This window comes from Pseudophryne corroboree, chromosome 10, assembly GCF_028390025.1.
Source record: "Pseudophryne corroboree isolate aPseCor3 chromosome 10, aPseCor3.hap2, whole genome shotgun sequence".
NCBI lineage: Eukaryota > Metazoa > Chordata > Amphibia > Anura > Myobatrachidae > Pseudophryne > Pseudophryne corroboree.
The window spans coordinates 121,379,009-121,406,799 of record NC_086453.1 but is presented as its reverse complement, the minus strand read 5'-3'; the positions used below and the strand labels follow the sequence as shown (position 1 = coordinate 121,406,799).

Here is a 27,791-nt window from a genome sequence, read left to right as displayed (position 1 = left end):
TACATTTTTCGTAGTGATGCAGGCATATGTAGGTCTTGTAAAAGGTAGTATTCCACTGCCTCTATTCCTAGGGCATGTGAAATATTAGAATATAGTGCCTCCACATCACATGTCATCAACAAATAATTCTGTTTCCATGGTGTTCTCTTTATCAAATTTAAAAAATGAGTTGTGTCCTTAATATACGAACGTAAATTTTTAACATAATCTTGTAAATAGTGATCAACAAAAAGTGATAGATTACTAGTGAGGGACCCAACACCAGAAATTATGGGGCGACCAGGGGGTGTTGTGAGGGATTTGTGTATTTTTGGTAAATAATAGAAAGTGGGAATAATCGGGTATGCATTAAATATAAAATGATAAGTTTCCTTGGTTATTGCACTATCCTCCAGGCCCGTATTGAGTAAGGCAAGAAATTTTCTTTGGAATATCGGGGTGGGATCGCAATCCAGTCTTTTATAATACTCTGAATTAGTGAGCTGTTTATTGGCTTCATATAGATAGTCAGTAGTATTCAAGATCACGATTCCACCCCCCTTATCCGCTGGTTTAATAATCACAGTTTTATCAGAATAAAGGGTTTTTATTGCCTTTCTTACTTCCTTATTTAGATTGTCCTTAATAGGAGAGGTTGATTTGTGTGTAATGTAATCTAGAGATTGTACTGGAGGCTGAGTGAGCAGACTATAATACGAGTTCCCCAATGTGCTGTGAAGGAAGGACACCGAGAATTAAGTCTTCTGAGATCCCATCAGATGCCAGTGGTGTACCAGAGTTACAGAGTCCACTGGAATGACTGTACTCAGCAAAAGTGTGATAAACAGCTGAATGAATCAGAGGGGTCCATCAGGATAGAGAAATTACCTTTAGACTTTGCTATAAATAGAGCATTGATCCTTTTTTGTGAACATAATTAAAGTGGTATATTGGGGCGGAAGCCAGATTACAGGCATTCAGTAAGGGAGTAAGAGATGAGAAAGTGTGAGAGGTGGTTGTACATAAATTGCTCAAGTAGTTCGGAGGCAAAGGGGAGGGTAGAGACACTGGGTTGAGAGCTGGTTTCTTATTGAGGACATGACCATGTGTATTAGGTAGATTGGAATGTGACAGTGAAGGAAAGGGACAGGGCCAGATTAACAATGGGGCGGATGGAGCTACAGCTCCAGGCCTCTACATAAAAATATGCCCACCATGCTGGCAGCAGGATGATGACCAGGCACACAGCTGGTCAAACAATCATAAATCATAAGTATTAAAATTGTTTTGTATTTTATTTTTTTACAAACTTATAGAATGTTTCTGTTTATTTAGTTAGGGAGACATTAGGGCACATAGTGTATAGGGTGTACATGCCCACATGGCACTGGCCACACACACAGTGCACTGGTCACAGCTCCGCTCCTTATCAGTATAGGCCCTTAAAAAATTTGCAGCTCCAGGCCTATGTGGCCCTCAATCCGGCCTTGTAAAGGGAGCCAAGGATTTGGAAGAGAATATGGTCGAGGTTGCTTGCTGTAGGGTGAGGTAATGAGTTAAGTTCTTTGGTTAATAGAGGGAATGTAGTGAAGGATATTGGGGACTGTAGTAGGTGAGGGGAGTGTGCAGGGTTTGACAGGAAATATTTTATTGATAGTATCGGTTTTGTCTTTGAAGTACAGTATGTGTCAAAGTTATTGGCTGGAAGTATGTTAGCAGGAGGAGGCAGTGGCGCACCCAGGGGGGGTTTCCGAGCACCCAGAAACCCCCCTCCACTAAAAAAAAAAAAAAAAATTTTTTTTTTTTTTTTTTTTTTAGCTGCATGAGTATTATTAATGGCTGTCTAGTGTCCTCTGCAGCCTGCTGTCTTCCTGGTGGCACTTGTAAGTGCAATAAAAGTTTACTTTATTTTAATTATAGTACATATATATCCATGTGCATACATATATACACAGGTATATACATACATACATAAATATAAACACACACACACACACTCACACACACGAGATACATGTGTGTATATATATGTGTACTGTATGTGTGTGTACATATATATATATATATGTATGCATGTTTAATATGCTGTGTGTGTGTGTGTGTGTGTGTGTGTGTGTGTGTGTGTGTATATATATATATGTATGTGTATTATTATATATGTGTAGATATATATATATATATATATATATATATACACACACACACACACACACACAGACACACTAGTTTTACGGACCCAGCATATATTGGGTCACCTCAGTCCCCACCCCCGTGATTGGCTCCGCCCAGTTCTGGAAACCCCCCCATGCAAATCCTGCGTTTGCCACTGGGAGGTGCAGGTGGACAGAGAAGTGAGGTGAAAGTAGCAGAGGCATTCAAGATTAGAAGACTGGGTGTAGTAAGTAAGGAGTTGCTTGACAAGTGAAAGCACAGTGCTGTAAAATGAAAGGATGGATGTATAGTAGATGAAGTGACATAGGAGCAAGATACTCTCCAGCAGCGCTCAGCATTGTGGGTGCACTTTGCAGGTGGTGGGTATGTTTGGTGTGCCATGGGTGAGGCTTGGATACCCAGAGAGTATATCTGGAGACTGCAGCTACATTGTTTAGGCTGAAATGAATGCTTCATTTAATAAAGATCACCCCCACACATGCTCCCAGACCTCTCTTCTGGAATCTGCCATAGGGATAGCTGGAAAAAAAAGTAGTGTAAGTATGATATTAGCCTTACTTTACTTACCACATCCTCCTCTCCCCTGCAGTACTGATATGCAGTGCGGAATACATATGATATCCCGGCAGATGGGATGCTGGCTGTCACTATACCGACAGCGGCATCCTGTCTGCCGGAATCCCGGCAACAAGTCTCCCAACGGACTCGCTGTGCATCATACCTGGTGGCTCACTTCGCTCGCCACAGGTTCTATTCCCACTCAGTTGGTGGTGTGGACCCACTGACTGAGTGGGAATACCCTGCATTTGTCAGGATTCCGACCGTTGGTATTTCACCAACTGTCAGGATTCTGGCGTCGGTCTTCTGAACGATGGGATCCTGATGGCCGGTATATTGACTGCACCCCACACTCTCGCATTGTCACAACCATCATGTTCTCAAACTAGTCCCTGCAGGATTGCAACCAGTTATTTCTGATTTAGAGGCCTGTAAAAATACCTCCTACCTACCACTGCAATGATATCTACAGTAGTGCAACAAGGATCCTGTTGTTGGGGTGGTTCTTAATTTACAGGTCCATTTTGGTGAAGACCTTGCCTATATGTTGAGTTATGGGCACATCTTATTATTTCATGAAAGATAGTAGATACCTGTAAATAACCATAATATTTTAAAATGTCAACTTTTACTGCTCACGACTGATTATTTCTTTTATAGAACTTCACACCTTCTATAGATTGTTGGCGTCCTCCAACCTTTTTCTTTATTTTTAATACAATTGTTTAATTACTGTTTTTGTTCCCAATTTTGCTGCAGAACACTAGCACAATATAAATTAAAGCTAATAGTAATTATATTCATAGTACAGAAACAGAATTTGTTCCAAATGATCTGCCTATTCCTTATTAAATTCAAGGAAGACTTGAACACGAATCTTAGACAGTATGAAGATATTAACATAAGCGCAAAACAATTACAGAATTTGCAGGTTATTTAGGAAAGTACAATGGCAGCCTGCTCTTTCTGTTAGAATGTTCATCTTTCTTCAATATCCAATATGTACTTTTCCTTATGTAAGAACCCATTACTTCTATCACAAAGGATGCATCAACAGATTCGGTAGACTGTGACTGGAGATATTTCTGCTTTGCTTCTAAAGATAATCATGACATTGTGTTATAAGTACATGTATAAGAATAGACATTTAAATATCACTTTACCTCTTTGTTAAAGTAACTCATAACAATGGACATATTTATATCCGAAATATCCCCAAAAGAGCCATATTATATGTAGGCATGGCAGTAGCAGGGCAGAAATACACCCTGTTGCAGGCCCCATCCCCTTAAAGCAGGGGTGGGGAACCTTTTTTCTACCAAGGGCCATTTGGATATTTATAAAATCCTTCGGGGGCCATACAAAAATTATCAACTTAGAAATTAGCCTGCGCCCAGTCAGTAGTTATGGCCCCAGTCACTTGTTATGCCCGATTAGATTTGCCCCCAATCAGTTGTTATGCCCCATTAGATATGCCTACTCTCAGTTGTTTTGGCCAATTAGATATGCCCCGTCAGTTGTTGTGCCCCATTAAATATGCCCCCTGTAGTTATGCCCCATTAGATATGTCCCATTAAATATGCCCCCTAGTAGTGCCGCTTACACACACACACATTAAAAGAAAAAAAAAACCCACAATGCTCACCAGCCCTGCTCCTGCTTCCGGACCGCTGCCCTCCCTCTCCTCGAAACTATGGGAGATGTCATGACATCTCTCCCATAGCGCCGCACAGCCACACATGTGCACTGCCTGAGCCAGAAGCTGGAGCTCAGGTGTGAGCTCCTTCCTCCGGCTGCTGCTGAGGAGCCGGGCGCCCGCTGCTGGTAAAATCTCAGCGGGCGCTCTGCATCTTCTCTCGTTTAGGTGAGCCTAGCCGGGCCGGATTAAGTGGCTTTGAGGGCCTTATACGGCCCTCGGGCCTGAGGTTCCCCACCCCTGCCTTAAAGTGTATGATGTCATGACATCATGATGAGGGGCAGGACCGTTGGGACCAAGAAAAAGCTGAGGATGTTCCAGCAGCTCTGCCGCAGCTCTACAAGGTACTCTGAAAGCCAAATTCATGTGCCAAGGTACAAAGTCGGTGCCACCCTCTATTGACTGTGTGCCCAGAGTAGAAGCACCACTCAACAACCCTTACAAACGACACTGTCAGGAGGCTATGTGTAGAGTAAGAAATATACAGGGTGAGGCACAAAAACTCTAAAGGCTAACAAAAAAAGGCAGGTAAATGCTATTTCAAATTTAAGTACAGAATGTAAAAGTGCATGGAATACAGTTTATTTTAAATTGGTTTTGAATATGACATTGTCATTTCTTGGCTTATAGCAGTTAATCAATAGTTCTTTGTTGATGTTTGTAGATCTCAGCCTTTAGATGGCCCTGTTGGCTGTGTAGAGACCTTTCATGAAGTTAACGAGGATGGTTTTCTGCTTGTTAATGTAGCCTGACAAATGAAAGTGAGCTGTGCCGGAAATGACTCACCGAGTGACGCAAAACTTCAGAAATCGACTGCAAAAGTGTCTCATGATTGAAGGCCACCATCTGGATAATATATTCAAAACCAATTGAAAATCAAATGTATTCCACGCAGACACCTCTCTACAATGCCGTAGACTACTACTACTGCTACTACTACTGCCTGCCATGATCCAGTGACTAATCCCTACTACATGCATGGTGCCCATTTTCCCAGTGATTTTTTTGCCGCAGCTACAGCGCTAACTCGGATCTCCAGAAAGGTAAGTATTTAAACATGGGTGTAGTGTGTGCAGTGTGGGGCCCCCGGACATCAGACACACTGCACCCAGATAACCAATGATTCCATGCACTTTTGGATTATGTACTAAAGTTTTGAATAGCATTTACCAGGCTTTTTTTGTTAACCTTTAAAATCTGGGAGGATTTTTTGCCTCACCCTGTACTATATTAACATTCATGAAATTAATAAAATGTTATAACATAGGAGAAGTTAAAAATAATAAAAGTGATCTGTGCGTGTTATTTGTTCATAAAAGTATAAGCTTTGGGAACAGCCAGCTGCCCCTCATAGCACTACACTTGCCAGCGTGCCTGATTGTCAGTCCCCTCTGACAAAGCATGCTTTTCAGCTAAGCTTCTGCTTCTCTGCAGTGCATGTACCTTGCTGGCAATATTTTAGAACAGGAAGTAACAGTTTTCAACTCAATTTCACAGCTTTTCAAGCGAGCCAATTTATTGAGCAACAAACACAGTTACGTTCAAATATGGTCTTAACTCCGACTTGGTAAAACAAAGCTTTAATTCATTTGGCTATTGGAATTTTTTGCAGAGGTTTTGAATTTTGCAAGAAAAGTCAAAGAAGCAATAACTTTGCACCCACTTATAATAATAGGATGTTGTTTGTACTCCAGTTTTCACTAGCACACAACATTCTTTGGAAAACGACATATTCATTCATGTAGAAAATAACACTTAATACTTTGTTTTGTGGAAAAATATATTGAATACATCCCTAGTTCTTATTTACTATTTTTCATATATATGAAATAAACATTACATACCTACAAAGTAACAAATATAATCAGCACTTATACATACAACTGAATTAGGTTTAATGCAATAGTGCAGGCATGTCCAAACTGCGGCCCCCCAGCTGTTGTGAAACTACATATCCCAGCATGCCCTGACACAGTTTTGCTGTCAGAGAATGCTAAAGCTGTGTCATGGCATGCTGGGATGTGTAGTTTCTCAACAGCTGGAGGGCCGCAGTTTAGACATGCCTGCAATAGTGCATCATGTATACTGTATATGTACATTAACAATTTCATTGGCTGACCTAGCAAACCGAACATTAGCACACAAAGGACAAAAAGCCCATATACTGTCGGGGTTGTTTTTTCTAAGAATACAGAAAAACTATTTGTTACACTTACAGAACATGTTACTATTATTATTTGTATGAAATTAAACCTATGCGAGGAAATGTCCATTGGAAAAGCCACTAGTTGGCTGGATAGTATAAGTAATTTTGTTATTCTAAGCAGCAGACAAAAAGAGCCCAAAGTAGTGCTTGTATTTATGATACTAATGAACAATATATAAAGGAGCAAAATAGAATCTTATGTTAAACGTATTACATTACAAATTAAAGGACCCATACATCTAAGACTGATTGCCTCAATTCCCTGATCCCCAGATGCCTGGTTTGGGGGATCAGGGAAATACAAAATGTTGCATTCCCCCAATTTGTCAAACCTGATCGAAAAATGTATTGGGATCAGTAAATCAGGAAATTTTTTAAATGCAGAATTTCCCCATTGGATCATTGATCATCAATTCCCACCTGATCAGCGAATCAGATCGAGGAATTGCAGCGCTGATGTATGGCCCGCTTTCGAGTAACACTGGTATTCTTTAATACTATAATGTTTCCATAACTATGTGCTATTTACTTGTGGATTCTTTTACATTCAAAATAATATTGTACAGAAGATTGCATTGACCTCTAGTTTTTTATTAGAAGAAAAACTGTCGCTTTCAAACTAATAGTGTCCCTGTGAATTTTTTTTTTTTAAATTCCGCTAAAATCTTTTTAGCGCCTCAGCAAACACAGCAACTTTTTGGATCTGGAATTAGAGTGGATGCTATACACAAAATGTAAACATAGTGTGGTCAATTTTTTGTTTTGCTATTTCCATGACAATAGCAAGGCGGAGAACTAAACTTCCATTCTTTACACTGATACTATAGAAGATAAACTTAGCTAGATATAATAGTCTCCTTTATGAAATAACACTATTGCCTTCACTAGAATATTGTTAATATTATTTCCAAGATCATGTGCACAGCAATTATTTTTGACCCTCCTCACTTTATGTGCCACCTAGGGGCGCTGTTGGGGAGCTTGACATTTATTAATTATCTTCATGATTTGTTTCCAACAAGACTCCTTTCCTGAGGGCATGTTGGAATGCAAACATGCCAACAAAGCATGTTCTCCACATGCAAGAAGCTATATATGGAAAATAAAACCGCTGCATTGCAATCATTGCCAAAGTGACGGCTGCCATGTTAAAAAGTTGGCATTTATGTGTTATATCCATAAAATCCATTCTGAGACGAATCATATGTCGTAATATGTGCCAATTATTTTCGGGAGCATTGAGAGCCTTAGATTGGATAATGATGAGGACGGTTTTGATATTTACAATGCAATTGGTCACATGTTTTCAGGGCAGGGTGATGCTGTTCAAACCCAAAAAGCAGTTATGAATCCCAGAGAGTCTGACCACAGTGCTTTCTTCAGGTGTCCTGATATGTGGAAAGAGGATCATGTTCTCTCTGTTAGTCCCGTTTTCTTAGGTGAATGTACATGATTCCGCTCAGCATGCTGAGAGGAAAAGCTATCCAAGCCAGTATAAAACAGTGGCCAAAAGAGCCTCCTTCTCCCTTGGTTTTGTTAAATTCCTTCACGTGTATTGCATAGATCACTGCCCCAGAGAAGACTGCAAGACCTGCACAAATAGTGAAAGTATTCAGTTATTCAGGACCAGTACAGCAACCACATAGGTTCCATGTTGTTATTAATTTAGCAGTATTAAATGGAAGCTTTATCTGTGTTTTTAAAATATGTGGGAGCAGAAACCAACTTTGTTTAATGTATACTAATTGCCTATACACGTAGTGGAATCTGGCCATAGGGATATCTACAGGTGAAACTCAGAAAAGTAGAATATCGTGCAAAAGTTCATTTATTTCAGTAATGTATTTATTATAATTTTAATGATTGTGTTTTACATTTTAAGATAATCCCAAATCCAAAATTTCACAAAATTAGAATATTACATAAAATCAATATAAAAAGGATTTTAAATACAGAAATGTGCAGACAGGTTATCGCACACCTTATATACCCACCAAGCCAGCGCACTACATGTGACTTACTTCATGGGCTAAGCGCCGCCGACGTTAAATGTAGGAGGTGGTCATAATAATGTGACTCGAGCGTGTAAATACATTGATAAATGGTACAAAAGAACGAAGGTTTGCCATTGGCAGATAGGTAATATTTGGCCAGCTCACTAGCTGCAATTACTTACTTGCAAGAATCTGAAAGATGCCAGTTGCATAAAAAAGTCCTCCTCGTTCCATGGTGTAGAGCTGGCACATGAACAGCATGAAGGACAAGCTGGAGAAGAGGACTGAGAGCACCATGAGAGCCTGCACAGCATGGAACCATTCTGAGGAAGATAAGACAGGAATTACATTCACTCCCAGCAGTAAGGAGATCTGATGCTGAATTAATCTATGTCACATGTTATCTAGCTTTGATCACTCCAACACAGGGTGGGTGCATGGATGGCAGTACATACTATTCATTTGTCTGAGTCATAACGATGTACACCATAGTTCTTATTTGTTTCTAGGTCTCTCATTCCGGAATATTATCTGAACCACATATAACTGTCAGTCTTTAAACAAAGTACACCTATTCCGGGTCAATTGGTTGCATTTCATTACAAATCTATCTATCTATCTATCTATCTATCTATCTATCTATCTATCTATCTATCTATCTATCTATCTATCTATCTATCTATCTATCCAAAGTAACCAAGAGATTAATAAAAGCCATGAAAGCTTAAACCTTAAATACAAGGCTATTAACCAAACTGCACCATCATACATCTCCTCACTCATCTCAAAATATCTCCCTACCAGACCTCTCCGCTCTGCACAAGATCTGCGTCTCTCATCCACATGTATTACCTTTTCCCACTGAAAATTACAGGACTTTACCCAGGCTTCACCCACTCTGTGGAATGCCCTCCCACGCACAATAAGACTCGCCTCTAGTCTCCAAACCTTTAAACGTTCCCTGAAAACTCATCTCTTCAGACAAGTCTACCAAATTCCAGACCCACCCACATGACCTTCAATGCTTCCCTATCCAGTTACATCCCCTCTGTACAGTCCACATAACCTCACATTTTGTCTTCCAACATTGCTGGGTGATCATATCATACAACCCATTAAGAACCTAGCGAACCATTATGTGACAGGTAGCATCTATCCTTGTGTATCAATGCCTATTTCCCTATAGATTGTAAGCTTGCAAGCAGGGCCTACCTACCTCTGTCTGTCTGTCTTTGCCCAGTTTTGTTCTATAACTGTTGTTTTAATTGTAAAGCGCAACGGAATATGCTGCGCTATATAAGAAACTGCTAATAAATAAATAAACATTGCAGTTCCTAAGTGTTAAAATGAAACAAATGAATAAAACGTGAAATCATTTTTTACTGAGAGCACAAGAGATGAAAACTAAAGAAGAAGGCAATAGTTATTATTTTCTAGGCACTAAAAGTTTAATTTCTATTAGTATTAATATTTTTTATGTCTTTGTAACAGAAAGAACCACAAAACCAGAGGCTTCTAAAATCATTAAATAAAGATCTAGTCAGGTCATAAAGTGAATCAGTGCTTTAATAGGAATAAAGCTGGGGGACACGACTCCTATTACAGTACATACAGCAACCATTCTATACTGGCTGTAGTCTGCATTGTTTGTTTTTTCTGTATAAAAAGGTGGCAACGCTACATGCATATGACTTACCGCTAGCAGACACTGTGGAGCACACCCAGCTCTCCGAGCTGTTGTTATAAATGCAGTCATGCCACAAGTTCAATGTACCATCTTCTGGAAGCACCCACCATGACTGGAATAATAATAATAATAATAATAAAAAAGATGGTAAAGTTAAATTGCAGATTGTTTTCCATTGTTGTGTTTAATCCACAATTAAACTGGACAGATAGCTATAAATGAAGACCTCGACAGATGAAGCACAATTCATTTCCATCTATGGTGTGATCTAGAACTGCCACCATGTGAAGGACATACTGGATGTTCTTGAGATACTGTACATACAGTAATTCCACTTCATAATAATATTACGGAGACGCAGATAGCAGAGAATGTGTAATCAGGGTGCCATGCCACATGTTCTCCATCACAACCCTAGCCCAACAGACCCGCTTCATCTCTATAATTTACAATGTACTACTGGGGTCAGTTATGACCAGTGCCGGATTGTACCTATGGGCTACAGGGCTGCAGCCCCCCAATAATATCCGCCACCTCAGTAAGCCAGTTGCAGTCTGTGACTGCACTGGTTATACTGTCACTGACAATGACTTCCCATTGGAAGTGCTACCTGCCAGTCACCCGCAGCTGATGTAGTTCATAGAAGACTGTGTTTTGGACATACGCCAGTTATGTGCATGCATCAGTCCTAGTGTCTGCCAGATCCATTGTGCAGGTGTTGGGACCTGGCCGGCAGCAGGAGCTATCTCTTCTCCACCTCTTCTGTTAGCACCCCATTATAGAGATATCCTGATGCCTGTATAGTTCCACTTAATTGAAGCAAGGATTAACTGCAGATGCTTTGTATGTATGTTCAGATAATACACTATGCATTAATGTTACTAATGTTTGCGCAGGCGGGGCCATAACTAGGGGTGTGTAAGCGATGCCATCACCTAGCTCTGTCGCTACCCCACAGAACTGCATTTAGCTTTCATGGAACCTGGAGGGGAACCCTGATCCTTCACAGCCACCTGGAGTATCCTCAGGACACTCTGGGCAGTGTAGTACTTCCTGACGCCAGCGACCCTGCCTCCTTGATGTCACAGTGGCGCAAGGCACAAACTCGCCCTGATCCGGCACTGTGTACAGATATGGTTAGATTTATTGTATTAAATAAGGAATGTGAAGATACTAGCAAACTTCATGTCATGTGAATGAATTGATATTCTGTATTAAAAATAGAAAAGCTGTAATATACTGTGCTGGTAGGGTCAACTAACATGTGATATCCCTGGCTGATGAATCCAACAAGGAGGAATCTCTGTTCTAAACAATATTCTGCAGAAGTCTTTGTTTCTCTGAATTGACTACATTGGCAAGGTCTGTGTCCTTACGATATACGCAATTCTTTTTTTTTACTACATCAGGACTATTGAAGTGATAATACAAAATGTAATCTTGTCTCCATAAAGCATCGTTATTTTACTTACGTTGTCAAGGGTGGCAACAAAGAGAATGATCAAGATGATGATATGGAGGGCAGTTACACCAAAGAGAAGAAGACTCATCTTCAGGCCTCCTATGGATAAACTGAGAAAAACAATAAACCGTTATCACGTTATGAAGAACATACAGTATGTTATTAACATTGTAAAACGTAACCTTATATAACAGCGTAGACATGTATTTATTGCACCGCTTAAAACACGTCCCAATCACACTTCACCCCAATATACTGTACCTGTCCCTGATCTTTTAAACCATTATTCTACACTTTGCAGAATATCACCCTAAAACTTACATGTAATTATATGCCCAATTAAGCTAATTGAAAACTTCTAATTGACTAATTGATCATTGGGGGGTGTACAAGTGGTTTTGAACGAAGCCCCGATATTGCTACCTTAAAGTAATGATTTGCTCTACTTGAACATGCTCTGGGATTGTGAGAAAAAAGACGCAGGCCTAATACAGGTTGGATCGCAAAACGCGATCCAACCGCAAAAATGACAAAAAAAGATGCGGGCACAGAAAATGCAATCGCCTCTGTCTGTCAATCAAGCAGAGGCAATCGCGAGGCAGGGGGGCAGCAACGCTCCGTTTCCTAGGCGGAGACGGAGCGTTGAGAGGGGGCGGAGCCGGCCAAACGGGGGTGGCGTCATTGCAATAGGAGGCAACCTTAATTTCTGCCATCAAGCAGAAATTGTGATGCATTCGCAATTTCTGCTCGATTGAGGGGGGAAGGCGGAGGTCAGCATGCTGGGCGGCCTTGCCCTGCGATGGGCGGCCCCCAGCATGAGAACAAAAGGATTTCTTGCAGCCAACTGAATAGCAAAATCCCTGTGGCAGGCCAAATTTTCTCAGGCCATGTAAAACAGAATTACTGTGGACAATTGACTATGGGCCTAATTGAGACCTGATCACAGCAGCAAAATTGTTCTCTAATGGGCAAAACCATGGGGGTAATTCAGATCTGATCGCAAGACAACGATTTTTGCTGTCCTGCGTTCAGATAGTCGCCGCCCACAGGGGGTATATTTTTGCTGTACAAGTGTGCGATCTCATGTGTAGCAGAGCTGTACAAACTGATTTTGTGCAGTCTCTGCGTAGCCCAGGACTTACTCATCCGCTGCAATCACTACAGCCTGTTTAGGAGTGGATTTGACGTCAGACACCCTCCCTTCAAACGCTTATACACGCCTACATTTTTCCAGACACTCCCTGAAAACAGTCAGTTGCCACCCACAAAGGCCCTCTTCCTGTCAATCTCCTTGCGAACGCCTGTGCAAATGGATCCTTAACACAAACCCGTCGCTGACCGGCGATCTCCTTTGCAGCCGTCCTTCGCACCTGCACATTGCAGTGCATACGCATGCGCAGTTCGGATCTGATCGGCCGCTGTGCGAAAACGCACAGCAGCGATCAGATCTGAATTACCCTCCATGTTCACTGCAGGTGGGGCAAATATAACATGTGAAGAGAGAGTTAGATTTGGGTGGGGTGTGTTTAAACTGAAATCTAAATTGCAGTGTAAAAATAAAGCAGCCAGTATTTACCCTGCACAGAAACAAAATAACCCACCCAAATCTAAATTTTTCTGTACATGTTATATCTGTCCCCCCCCCCCCTTCCCCCTGCAGTGCACATGAGGGGTCCAATCGCACGCTGCAGTTTTTTGTAGCGGTGCGATCGGATCAGAACTGCACATGCCAGATGGCCGTCGTTGCCTAGCGATCGCCTCTGCCTGATTGACAGGCAGAGGCGGTCGCTGGGCAGGAGGGGGCGGCACGGGCTGGGAGTTACTCTACAAGTACAAAAGCATCGCCGCTGGGTGATGCTTTTGTACTTGTGCGGTGGGGCCAGGCCAGACATGCGGGGTGGACTACCTGTGCTGGGCGTCCCCCCGTATGTCTGTGTCAGTGATCGTAATTGTGCTAAATTTAGTACAGTTACGATCAGGTCGGAATGACCCCCATGGTTTTGCCCATTACAGAACAATTTTGCTGCTGTGATCAGGTCTCAATTAGGCCCTATGCCCCATATTCTCTGTGACAGGACTCTCGAGTGTTCCTCAACATACAAACTGCAGGATTTGTCATGATTGCAATATACCCCCAAAAGTATGGGAATAAATAAACATTACACACTTTATATTGTCCACCCTATACAGTAACATATATATCACAACCCAGTGCTATGTGAAATAAGGAAATCATTATAGCCAATACATACAGGTCTACTATCTATGACATACTGTACATTATATTCATTTTCGGGTCCTGTGGGGCAGCCCACGTCTAGCTCCATGATGCCATCACATAGCTCTATGATGCCAATCAATTGGCTTCAACTTGCTACAGGAAATTCTACCAAGGTTACTTCCAGTAGTAATGGCATAGACTGAAGTGCCAAAAGTCATGGGATCGCATCAATAAAGGTTAATGGTGGGTGACCCCGTACTGTGACTTCTTGGAAATGTCCAGACCTGCATCAGTTGTAATTTGACATCTCGTGAGTCTGTGTGAACACCGGCTAGGCTGCTTATGGCAAGGAGACGTGATTTATCAGAGGTTGAGTGGGACATGATAGTCGGTGCCCGACGGATGAGACATTCCATTTCCAAATTTGCACAGATGTTCAACATTCCTGAATCTATGGTGTCACGTGTGTACTGGGAAAACCTCATGGAAGGTGTTACCAGCCACCATGGACAGTGTAGTGGCTGACAACAGGTGCTTAATGATCATGACCAGTGGCATCTGACCAGAATTGCCCATGGTAACAGACAAGCAACTGCTGTATATCCAGTAGGTCAGTGCACCATTCTTTAGCTTCCATGGAATACAGGAACAGAAGACCCACCACAGTGCTACGACACCGGATACTGCCTCACCTGGGCTTGTGATGCCCCTCCTCTCTGGCAGCAGTAGACTCTGGCATAATGCCAGCGTCTACTGTGCATGCGTAAGTCTCCGGGAACATCCGGGACACCTCCAGTACGCATGAGCAAATCACTCGGAAATGGATGTGGTGGCCATTTACCGATTAATTTGTGCCCGCACAACAGGGCAGCTGTCGTGGGACTCCGGAGGAGTAAGTATAATATATGGGTGCAGTGTGTGCGGTGTGAGCCCCGTTTGACCCAGGGACCCGTGTGCACCACACACACACTGTACCCATTATAGAAACGCCTATGCTAGGCACCTATTGCATGGCTTTTGGCACTCCAGGTTCTGAGACGTGATAGGAGACTGTTATTATTGTTACTTTATGTGGTGACACAGTACTTTACAGCACCAGACAATGGGGGACAAAATGTAATGTAAGCATGAAAATAGAGGTTAGAGAGGGTCATGAGAAAGCTTACATTATAATTGGTAGACGACACAGTTGAAAGCAAGAGCAACAAGTCTTGGTCAAGGTGGAGTTTGGGACATTTGTGCGGCTGCATTAGTGTCAGTAGTATAGTTTGAATTTGAGTAAGGTCTTACAGTTCTTCTTATAGAACAAGAACCTCCAAGCCTTTGTGACAGTATGAGAAGCTTGGTGTAATACCATCATAGCATTCAATGTAATCCATCAGCCCTTTGGTAGACTAGAATAGCCTCTCTGTATCTCTTCGTGTGTTTGTTGGGCCTTGTACAGTGGGGGTCATTCCGAGTTGATCGTAGCTGTGCTAAATTTAGCACAGGTACGATCAGGCACTCAGACATGCGGGGGGACGCCCAGCATAGGGCTAGTCCGCCCCGCATGCCAGTGCTGCCCCCCCTTCCCCAGCAGAAGTGCAAAAGCATTGCATGGCGGCGATGCTTTTGCATTTGAGGAGTAACTCCTGGCCAGCACAGCTCCTGCAGCTGACCGGGAGAACCTCTTCGCTGCCCCTGGCCGCAGCCGCTGCAGCCCGTCCCCTGCACGATCCAACCACGCTTGCGTTGGCCGGACCGCGCCCCCAAAACGGTGGCCAGACGCCTCCGTGCCGCCCCCTCCGCCCAGCGACCATCTCTGCCTGTCAATCAGGCAGAGGTGATCGCTAGGGAACGACGACCTTTGGCCATCCGGCATGCCCCGGTGCACTGCGGCACCGGCGCATGCGCAGTTGCGACCCGATTGCTGCACTGTGATAAACTGCAGCAAGCGATCGGGTCAGAATGACCCCCAGTATACAGTATGTTGCAATGCTTTGCCATCCTTTACAATAAGTCTTCTGTCGATATTATAGTAAATTATAGTCCTACCTGATCTTTATTGTAATCCTCAAAATCCAGTTACATAGCAATATACTGTACATTTATGCAGATGTTGTGTGCATGTATAATATGTATGTATGTATGTATGTATGTATGTATGGTATGCATGTATACTGTATAAGTGCTGTGTGTATGTGTGCTGTGTGCATGTATGTATGTATGTATGTATGTATGCTGTATGTATGTATGCTATACGCAGGGGCGCTGGAATGTTTTTAGGTTGGGGGGGACGTAGAAAAATAGTATTTTGGCGCCCCTATGGTGCCGGCCTCCTCTTCCTTTTTAGCCGCCCACCGCTGTGCGGATGAGCACTTACCTCCAGATCCACGCTGGCAGCATCTCCTTTAAAAACAGTGTGCTGCCGCAGGGTGCTGTGTCCTCCTATCTTCAGTTGTGTCCTAGCCACCGCCGGTTGTCTCTCCTTCACAAATGCATTACTGGGAGGAGGCGTGGCTAGGCTGGGACATCCTGGGACCATAGCCACGCCTCCTCCCCGTAATGCAACTATGAAGGAGAGACAGCCGTCGCGCTCTGGAAAAGGGGGCGTGGCCACTCAACAGGGAGCGTGTCCTTCAGTGTAGTTTTATCCCTTATACTATCTAGTACTGGTGCTCCTTTCACATTGTAGCACACGGTAGGAGCCAAAATGCACATTATAGCACACGGTGTGAGCAGAAATTCACATTATAGCACACCGAATGAGCCGAAATGCACATTATAGCACACTGAATGAGCTGAAATTCACATTATAGCACACTGAATGAGCTGAAATTCACATTATAGCACACGGTATGAGCAGAAATTCACATTATAGCACATGGTATGAGCCGAAATTCACATTATAGCACGCTATTCACATTCTAGCACACTGAATGAGCCGAAATTCACATTCTAGCATGCTGAATGAGCCGAAATTCACATTCTAGCACGCTGAATGAGCCGAAATTTACATTCTAGCACGCTGAATGAGCTGAAATTCACATTCTAGCACGCTGAATGAGCTGAAATTCACATTCTAGCACACTGAGTGAGCCGAAATTCACATTGTAGCACACTGAATGAGCCGAAATTCACATTCTAGCACGCTGAATGAGCTGAAATTCACATTCTAGCACACTGAGTGAGCCGAAATTCATATTGTAGCACACTGAATGAGCCGAAATTCACATTCTAGCACGCTGAATGAGCCGAAATTCACATTCTAGCACGCTGAATGAGCCGAAATTCACATTCTAGCACACTGAATGAGCCGAAATTCACATTGTAGCACACTAAATGAGCCGAAATTCACATTGTAGCACACTGAATGAGCCGAAATTCACATTGTAGCACGTTGAATGAGCCGAAATTCACATTATAGCACACTGAATGAGCTGAAATTCACATTCTAGCACACGGTATGTGCCGAAATTCACATTGTAGCACACTGAATGAGCCGAAATTCACATTGTAGCACACTGAATGAGGCGAAATTCACATTCTAGCACGCTGAATGAGCTGAAATTCACGTTCTAGCTTGCTGAATGAGCCAAAATGAGCCGAAATTCACATTCTAGCACGCTGAATGAGCCGAAAGTCACATTCTAGCACACTGAATGAGCCGAAATTCACATTATAGCACACTGAATGAGCCGAAATTCACATTATAGCACATTGAATGAGCCGAAATTCACATTATAGCACACTGAATGAACCGAAATTCACATTATAGCACACGGTATGTGCCGAAATTCACATTCTAGCACACTGAATGAGCCGAAATTCACCTTGTAGCACACGGTATGAGCCGAAATTCACATTCTAGCACACTGAATGAGCCGAAATTCACATTGTAGCACACTGAATGAGCCGAAATTCACATTACAGCACACGGTATTAAGTACTGTATACTTCTGTAATGTACTGTAAAGTCTCTCTGGGAGCTGACACTGTAATGCACTGTAAAGTCTCTCTGGGAGCTGACACTGTAATGCACAGTTGTGCACCTTCTGCAGTGCAAACTCTGATGTGTAGCCTCTGACCTAGTTAAGGGTTTCCCTACTCCTCTGCCTTTCCAGCTGCACTCACCTTGACCCCCTTATCTCTTTCCTCAGTTTCCTTTATTTGCACCCTCAAAGTTCCTGATTCCCTCAGCCCCTCTATCTCACACTTCCCTCTGCATTCCCAGTCTTTTCTCATGCCCCCGGAGTCCCCTCTAGATTCAGCCAACAAGACACAGACTGCCTGCAAAGTGCAAACCTGTATAAGAAGCAACCTTTAGAGAGAGACTTCCCTGTTCTCATATAATATGCCCAGGTGCTTTCTCTGAGTCTGTGAGATCCTCACTCCGTGTTCCAGCAGGGGTCAGAGGAGCAAGTGACCGCTCTGCCAATCAGGGGCTCTTCTAATCAGCATGTGCCGAGCTCCTCCAATCACAGCTCGGCACATGCTCTTCTGACCCTGTTGCTAAGATCAGGGAGGAGACTGATGCTCGGCACCGCAGTGAGACGAGTTACAGGGACTTCCCCTGCTGCGCTGTTCCGTGCTCTCACACAGTGAGTCACACGATCTAACAGCGGGGCTCCCAACCCTGTGCTGCTGACGCCGCAGCTTGTCATGCAGTGTGTCAGGAGGCGCAGTGGTAGCCGGCAGCACAAGTAGCAGAGCGGACAGAGCGCCTTTGCAGACTGCTGAGTGGGTAGCGCCGGAGCCAAGCGCTCCCCTGCGCCTCTGTCATATTTGCGCCTCTGTCATATTTGCCCCCTTGCGCGCCCCCCCCCCCCCCCCATTCCGACGCCCCTGGCTATACGTATGCATGCATGGATGTATGTATGTATGTATGTATGCTGTGTGCATGTATAGTATGCATGTGTGTATGTATTCTCTCTCTCTCTCTCTCTCTCTGTATATGTATATATATATATATATATATATATATATATAAATATACACTGCTCAAAAATATAAAGGGAACACTAAAATAACACATCCTAGATCTGAATGAATGAAATATTCTTATTAAATACTGTGTTCTTTACATAGTTGAATATGCTGACAACAAAATCACACAAACATTATCAATGGAAATCAAATGTATTAACCAATGGAGGTCTGGATTTGGAGTCACACTGAAAATTAAAGTGGAAAAACACACTACAGGCTGATCCAACTTTGATGTAATGTCCTTAAAACAAGTCAAAATGAGGCTCAATAGTGTGTGTGGCCTCCACGTGCCTGTATGACCTCCCTACATTGCCTGGGCATGCTCCTGATGAGGTGGCGGATGGTCTCCTGAGGGATCTCCTCCCAGACCTGGACTAAAGCATCCGCCAACTCCTGGACAGTCAACTCCTGGACAGTGCAACGTGGCGTTGGTGGATGGAGCGAGACATGATGTCCCAGATGTGCTCAAATGGATTCAGGTCTGGGGAACGGGCGGGCCAGTCCATAGCATCAATGCCTTCGTCTTGCAGGAACTGCTGACACACTCCAGCCACATGAGGTCTAGCATTGTCTTGCATTAGGAGGAACCCAGGGCCAACCGCATCAGCATATGGTCTCACAAGGGGTCTGAGGATCTCATCTCGGTACTTAATGGCAGTCAGGCTACCTCTGGCGAGCACATGGAGGGCTGTGCGGCCCCCCAAAGAAATGCCACCCCAACCATTACTGACCCACAGCCAAACCGGTCATGCTGGAGGATGTTGCAGGCAGCAGAACGTTCTCCTTGGCGTCTCCAGACTCTGTCACGTCTGTCACATGTGCTCAGCGAGAACCTGCTTTCATCTGTGAAGAGCACAGGACGCCAGTGGCGAATTTGCCAATCTTGGTGTTCTCTGGCAAATGCCAAACGTCCTGCACAGTGTTGGGCTGTAAGCACAACCCCCACCTGTGGACGTCGGGCCCTCATACCACCCTCATGGAGTCTGTTTCTGATCGTTTGAGTAGACACATGCACATTTGTGGCTTGCTGGAGGTCATTTTGCAGGGCTCTGGCAGTGCTCCTCCTGTTCCTCCTTGCAAGGCGGAGGTAGCGGTCCTGCTGCTGGGTTGTTGCCCTCCTACGGCCTCCTCCATATCTCCTAATGTACTGGCCTGTCTCCTGGTAGCGCCTCCATGCTCTGGACACTACGCTGACAGACACAGCAAACCTTCTTGCCACAGCTCGCATTGATGTGCCATCCTGGATGAGCTGCACTACCTGAGCCACTTGTGTGGGTTGTAGACTCCGTCTCATGCTACCACTAGAGTGAAAGCACCGCCAGCTTTCAAAAGTGACCAAAACATCAGCCAGAAAGCATAGGAGCTGAGAAGTGGTCTGTGGTCACCACCTGCAGAACAACTCCATTTGCACAACAGCATGGGAAATTGATTGTCAATCAGTGTTGCTTCCTAAGTGGACAGTTTGATTTCACAGAAGTGTGATTGACTTGGAGTTACATTGTGTTGTTTAAGTGTTCCCTTTATTTTTTTGAGGTGTGTGTGTGTGTGTGTGTGTGTGTGTGTGTGTGTGTGTGTGTGTGTGTGTGTGTGTGTGTGTGTACGGAAACCCCTCCATAAAAATCCTGCGTTTGTCAATGGCGGCCCATGCTGAATAGGGTCCATAATTCTTTGTGTCTGGCTGGACTAGAAGTCTCACCCCAGTCTGGGATTTAAATAATTGCCCACATGCAAAAATCACCCTTTTCCTTTGCTTCAAATATGTCGTCCAATTCCCCTCCTTTTGCTTTAAATATTTTTCACTACAAATAAGTCATAGGTGGAATATGTTGTATATTTTTGAACTAAGCTTGTACACTTTATATCATTGCACTGAATTCCTTTTCCGCAACCTTCATTTTCTATTATGTGAAAATGGTAAATAAAGAATGTAAGAAAAATGAGTTTGAATGCTTTTATGCTAGAGCTCTTATTTGCATGGTCCACTTTCCCATGCTTAAAGCCACATACTAATGAGCTAGTTTCAAATTGAGTCATTAGAGGTAAATGATAGAGGAGATTGTCTTTTGTAATCACATATAACAATTAGATATACTGTAATTATGATAAATAGTGCATTCACACATATAATGTATGATCTGCAAAATAAATCATAGGTAACACATTTCATCAGCTAAAAAATAATAATACTAGACATAATGTTGTACAAAATGAAACAATCTACAATCACTGACAACGGTAAACAAGATGTCTAATAAATATCATTTTTGCCATATACGTTAAGGGAACCATCTCTGCCTCAGTAACATGTGTCTGGTTTACATCAGACTTACATACACTTAGCTACACTTACAAAACATCAAGGTTGTTGTAACTTGTAAGCACAAGAAAAAAAAATCACATTTGTTTTGATTAACATAAAATAGATTGCACAAACACCATCACAGTGTTGGATCTGTTGATCCACTGTGCTTGTTTGTTGTCGCACAATGCCCTCCACATATCAGGGCTTTCCCTGCCTGATCATTTGCCCACACATTGGGGGTAATTCTGAGTTGATCGCAGCAGCAAGTTTGTTAGCAATTGGGCAAAACCATGTGCACTGCAGGGGGGGGCAGATATAACATTTGCAGAGAGAGTTAGATTTGGGTGGGTTATTTTGTTTCTGTGCAGGGTAAATATTGTCTGCTTTATTTTTACACTGCAATTTAGATTTCAGTTTGAATACACCCCACCCAAATCTAACTCTCTCTGCACATGTTATATCTGCCCCCCCTGCAGTGCACATGGTTTTGCCCAACTGCTAACAAAATTGCTGCTGCGATCAACTCAGAATTAGGCCCATTGACCTGAGTAATAACTCACATTAGGTGAGCCAACAACAGTCACCTGCATTATACACTACAGGGAGGGGGGGGGGGGGGGGGGGCCCTGCCTCCTCACTTGCTCTCCACTGCAGCAATTCATCACAGCCAGTAGCGGATCTTGCCACGGGCAAGCAGGACTTTTGCCCAGGGCGCCGCCTTCCGGAGGGCGCCGCACCATGACAAGATCCGCTGCTGCTGTGCCCCCTGCTGCCCGTCTCTGTCATCGCGCACCGCACAGCAAAGGTCCTCTCCACGTAGCGTCTAGTTTCCCTTCGTGGAGAGGACCTTTGCTGTGTGGTGCGCGATGACGTCATCGCGCACCGCACATCATTTCAGCGGCGCTACTGCTGTACAGGGGACGTAACTGACCACGTCCCCTGTATGAAGCCACGCCCCTATTGCCGCCCGGGGCGCAAAAAGCCATAGTTATTAACTCTCCTAAAGGAGCGGGAGACTCATAGTTTTTTGGGTAGTTTCCTGGAGCCCCCAGAAAAGTGGGTTGATCTCCACACATCCGGCCCACTTCCTAGTAAAGTGGGTAGGATTGGGAGATAATACTGGGAATCATGAGTCCACAGATGGGATGAAGGGGTGAAGTGGGGGGGGGGGGGAGGGCGCTAAAATAAAGCAAAGTGTGTAATTTTTAGAGATGAGCGGGTTCGGTTCTCAGAGAACCGAACCCTACCGAACTTTGCCTTCCGAGTCCGGATCCAAACCTCTTGACTCGGAAACCCGAATGCGACAAAACGTCATCATCTCGCTGTCAGATTCTTGCGGGATTTGGATTCCATATAAGGAGCCGTGCGTCCTCGCCATTTTCACTCTAGTCCCGGAGAGTGTATAGAGAGGACGTGTCCTCAGTGTTCAGTGTCTGTGTGTTGGGGCGGGATAGTGGGGTGGCAAGTGTTGTGCTGCTGAGTCCAGTCCAGTGTAGTCACTCAGTGTATTGTGATGCATCAGTCCAAGCAGTCACAGTGTTGGTGTTCTCTGCTGCCATATATCCAGTGTAGCTGTAAAGTGGTGCTGTGTTGTGCAGACCAGTCCAGTGTAGTCAGTGTATTGTGCTGTATCAGTCCAGGCAGATATATCCAGTGTAGCTGTAAAGTGGTGCTGTGTTGTGCAGACCAGTCCAGTGTAGTCAGTGTATTGTGCTGTATCAGTCCAGCCATTCACAGCGTTGGTGTTCTCTGCTGCCATATATCCAGTGTAGCTGTATAAAGTGGTGCTGTGTTGTGCAGACCAGTGGTAGTGTCCTGTGTCATCAGTAATTCCAGAGACGATATACACTGCTGCTATATATCCACTGCTGCAGTATAACAATTATAACAACCTGTTGGGCTGCATCAGACAGTGGTAGTGTCCTGTGTCATCAGTAATTCCAGTGACGATATACGCTGCTGCTATATATCCACTGCTGCAGTATAACAATTATAACAACCTGTTGGGCTGCATCAGACCAGTGGTAGTGTCCTGTGTCATCTGTAATTCCAATGACGATATACGCTGCTGCTATATATCCACTGCTGCAGTATAACAATTATAATAACCTGTTGGGCTGCATCAGACCAGTGGTAGTGTCCTGTGTCATCAGTAATTCCAGTGACGATATACGCTGCTGCTATATATCCACTGCTGCAGTATAACAATTATAACAACCTGCTGGGCTGCATCAGACCAGTGGTAGTGTCCTGTGTCATCAGTAATTCCAGTCATTTCTGTGACGCATATTGTCTCATATAACTCCCAAAAAATAATGGAGAACAAAAATGTTGAGGAGAAAATAGGGAAAGATCAAGAAGAACCACTTCCTCCTAGTGCTGAAGCTGCTGCCACTAGCCATGACATAGACGATGAAATGCCATTAACGTCGTCTGCCAAGGCCGATGCCCAATGTGATAGTAGAGGGCGTGTAACATCCAAAAAGCCAACGTTCAGTAAAAAGAACCAAAAAAAGAAATTTAAATCGTCTGAGGAGAAACGTAAACTTGCCAATATGCCATTTATGACACGGAGTGGCAAGGAACGGCTGAGGCCCTGGCCTATGTTCATGGCTAGTGGTTCAGCTTCACATGACGATGGAAGCCCTCATCCTCCCGCTATAAAAATTAAAAGAGTTAAGATGGAAAGAGCACAGAAAAGAACTGTGCTCTCTGAGATGGTATCAAAAATCCCCAAGGAGAGTCCAAGTGTGTCGGCGGTTGCGATGCTTGACCTTCCCAACACTGGACGGGAAGAGGTGGCTCCTTCCACCATTTGCACGCCCCCTGCAAGTGCTGGAAGGAGCACCCACAGTCCAGTTCCTGATAGTCAAATTGAAGATGTCACTGTTGAAGTACACCAGGATGAGGATATGGGTGTTGCTGGCGCTGAGGAGGAAGTTGACGATGAGGATTCTGATGGTGATGTGGTTTGTTTAAGTCAGGCACCGGGGGAGACACCTGTTGTCCTTGGGATGAAAAAGTCCATTGTGATGCCTGGGCAAACTACCAAAAAAGCCACCTCTTCGGTGTGGAATTATTTCTCCTCAAATCCGGACAACAGGTGTCAAGCCATCTGTTGCCTCTGTCAATCTGTAATAAGTAGGGGAAAGTATGTTAACCACCTAGGAACATCCTCCCTTATATGTCACCTGCTGCGCATTCATCAGAAGTCACTGTCAAGTTCAGAAACTTTGGGTAAGAGCGTAAGCAGTCCACTGACACCTAAATCCCTTCTTCCTCCTGTACCCAAGCTCCTGCAAGCCACACCACCAACTCCCTCAACGTCAACTTCCTCCTCAGTCAGGAACGTCAATAGTCCTGCAGGCCATGTCACTGTCAAGACTGAGGAGTCCACTCCTAAGCGGGATTCCTCCATAGGATCCTTGAGTGTTACGCCTGCTGTAGCTGCCACTGCTGTTGTTGCTGCTGGGAGTTGATCGTCATCCTAGAGGGGAAGTCGGAAGACCACTTGTACTACTTCCAGTAAGCAATTGACTGTCCAACAGTCCTTTGTGAGGAAGATGAAATATGACAGCAGTCATCCTTTTGCAAAGCGGATAACTGAGGCCTTGACAGCTATGTTGGTGTTAGAGGTGCATCCGGTATCCACCATTAGTTCAGAGTCACTTAAAGATTTGTTTAAGGTACTGTGTCCCCGGTATCAAATCCCATCTAGGTTCCACTTCTCTAGGCAGGCGATACCGAGAATGTACACAGACGTCAGAAAAAGAGTCACCAGTGTCCTAAAAAATGTGGTTGTATCCAGTGTCCACTTAACCACGGACATATGGACAAGTGGAACATGGCAGACTAAGGACTATATGACTGTAACAGCCGACTGGGTAGATGTATGGCCTCCCGCAGCAGCACCAGTAGCAGCATCTTGCAAACGCCAACTTGTTCCTAGGCAGGCTACGCTATGTATCACCGCTTTCCATAAGAGGCACACAGCTGACAACCTCTTACGGAAACTGAGGAACATCATCGCAGAATGGCTTACCCCAATTGGACTCTCCTGGGGATTTGTGATATCGGACAATGCCACCAATATTGTGCATGCATTACATCTGGGCAAATTCCAGCATGTCCCATGTTTTGCACATACAATTAATTTGGTGTTACAGAATTTTTTTTAAATGACAGGGGCATGCAGGAGATGCTGTCGGTGGCCCAAAAAATTGGGGGCCACTTTCGACATTCTGCCACTGCGTGCCGAAGACTTGAGTGCCAGCAAACACTCCTGAACCTGCCCCGCCATCAACTGAAGCAAGAGGTGGTAACGAGGTGGAATTCAACACTCTATATGCTTCAGAGTATGGAGGAGCAGCCTATACATCCACCTACGATATAGGCAAAGGAGGGGTAATGCACCTCACTCAAGCGCAGTGGAGAACGATTTTACGTCTTGTGCAAGGTTCTCCAATCCTTTGAACTTGCCACACATGAAGTCAGTTCAGACACTGCCAGCTTGAGTCAGGTCATTCCCCTCATCAGGCTTTTGCAGAAGCAGCTGGATAAATTGAAGGAGGAGCTAAGACAGAGCGATTCCGCAAAGTATGTGGGACTTGTGGATGGAGCCCTTCATTCGCTTTGCCAGGATTCAAGGGTGGTCAATCTGTTGAAATCAGAGCACTACATTTTGGCCACGGTGCTCGATCCTAGGTTTAAAGCCTACGTTGTATCTCTTTTTCCGGCAGACACAAGTCTGCAGAGGTGCAAAGACCTGCTGGTGAGACACTTGTCAAGTCAAGCGGAACGTGACCCGTCAACAGCTCCTCCTTCACATTCTCCCGCAACTGGGGCTGCGAGGAAAAGGCTAAGAATTCCGAGCCCACCCGCTGGCGGTGATGCAGGGCAGTCTGGAGCGAGTGCTGACATCTGGTCCGGACTGAAGGACCTGCCAACGATTACTGACATGTCGTCTACTGTCACTGCATATGATTCTGTCACCATTGAAAGAATGGTGGAGGATTATATGAGTGACCGCATCCAAGTAGGCACGGCAGACAGTCCGTACGTATACTGGCAGGAAAAAGAGGCAATTTGGAGGCCCTTGCACAAACTGGCTTTATTTTACCTAAGTTGCCCCCCCCTCCAGTGTGTATGTCGAAAGAGTGTTTAGTGCAGCCGGTAACCTTGTCAGCGATCAGCGTAGGAGGTTACTTCCACAAAATGTGGAGAAGATGATGTTTATCATAATGAATTATAAAGTCTTCTGGGAAGACCTTTACCAGTAATTGCCTCCAGAAAGTAAACAAGGACCTGTGATGGTGGATTCCAGTGGGGACGAATTAATACTCAGTGAGGAAGATGTTCACGGTGCAAGGGGTGAAGAATCGGAGGAGGATGATGAGGTGGACATCTTGCCTCTGTAGAGCCAGTTTGTGCAAGGAGAGATTGATTGCTTCTTTTTTGGTGGGGGCCCAAACAAACCAGTAATTTCAGCCACAGTCGTGTGGCAGACCCTGTTGCTGAAATGATTGGTTTGTTAAAGTGTGCATGTCCTGTTTATACAACATAAGGGTGGGTGGGAGGGCCCAAGGACAATTCCATCTTGCACCTCTTTTTCTTCTTTGCATCATGTGCTGTTTGGGGACTAGTTTTTTTAAGTACCACTCCTAGATGGGACACGTGTTTGTGCTGCACACTTGTGTCGCTTAGCTTGGCCATCCAGCTACCTAATTGCACCTCTTTTTCTTCATTGCATCATGTGCTGTTTGGGGACTAGTTTTTGAATAGTGCCATCTTGTTTGCAACTGCAGTGCCACTCCTAGATGGGCCAGGTGTTTGTGCCGCACACTTGTGTCGCTTAGCTTAGTCATACAGCCACCTCGTGCAACTTTTAGGCCTAAAAACAATATTGTGAGGTGTGAGGTGTTCAGAATAGACTGGAAATGAGTGGAAATGATTGTTATTGAGGTTAATAATACTGTAGGAGCAAAATTACCCCCAAATTCAGTGATTTTAGCTGTTTTTATGTTTCCCCCCCAAAAAAATCATCCAGATCCAAAACCAAAACCAAAACACGAAAGGGTGGTTTTGGCAAAACCAAGCCAAAACCAAAACACGAAAATGGAATTAGAACCAAAACCAAAACACGAAAAGTGCCAGCCGCACATCTCATTTTAGCCCTCCCCCTTCCCCACCTAATGACAGAAGAGACCGCTCCTGTCCCCGAAGTGGTCATCTGCATATTCTCTCCATGCCTCTACCACAGAGGAGAAACATAAAGTAGGCAAATATGATCAAACTTGTCTACCTGCGACTTGCAACAATCCTCTCATTATGTACCTCTGGATGAGGGAACCCAGGAGAACAGTCTGTTCACTTGTTCTGACTAGTTCAAGAGGCAAGAGGCTTCCTTAGTGCCAGGGCCGGCCCAAGGCCAAATTGTTTGGTAAATAAATACAGTATATACGGTACTTCGGCATTCCCTGAAGTACTTTTGTGTGTGCTGAAGGCTTGCACTTGAAAAAATTAAGGAGAGATGGTCTCATGGGAAAT

General features: G+C 44.3%; 1 protein-coding gene across 1 annotated transcript in view; it reads right to left on the bottom strand.

The window, feature by feature from the left end:
- Positions 1–5,894: 5,894 nt before the first annotated feature.
- The window catches only part of EMP3 (epithelial membrane protein 3 (MAM blood group)), a 38,093-nt gene continuing 16,196 nt past the window's right edge, over positions 5,895–27,791 (bottom strand). The window contains exons 2-5 of the mRNA XM_063942774.1: positions 11,765–11,864; positions 10,302–10,404; positions 8,788–8,928; positions 5,895–8,202 (exon numbers count right to left, since the gene is read on the bottom strand). Coding sequence (XP_063798844.1) covers positions 8,033–8,202; positions 8,788–8,928; positions 10,302–10,404; positions 11,765–11,842 — 492 coding nt within the window. The 5' untranslated portion in view covers positions 11,843–11,864 and the 3' untranslated portion in view covers positions 5,895–8,032. The remainder of the gene's footprint in view (positions 8,203–8,787; positions 8,929–10,301; positions 10,405–11,764; positions 11,865–27,791) is intronic.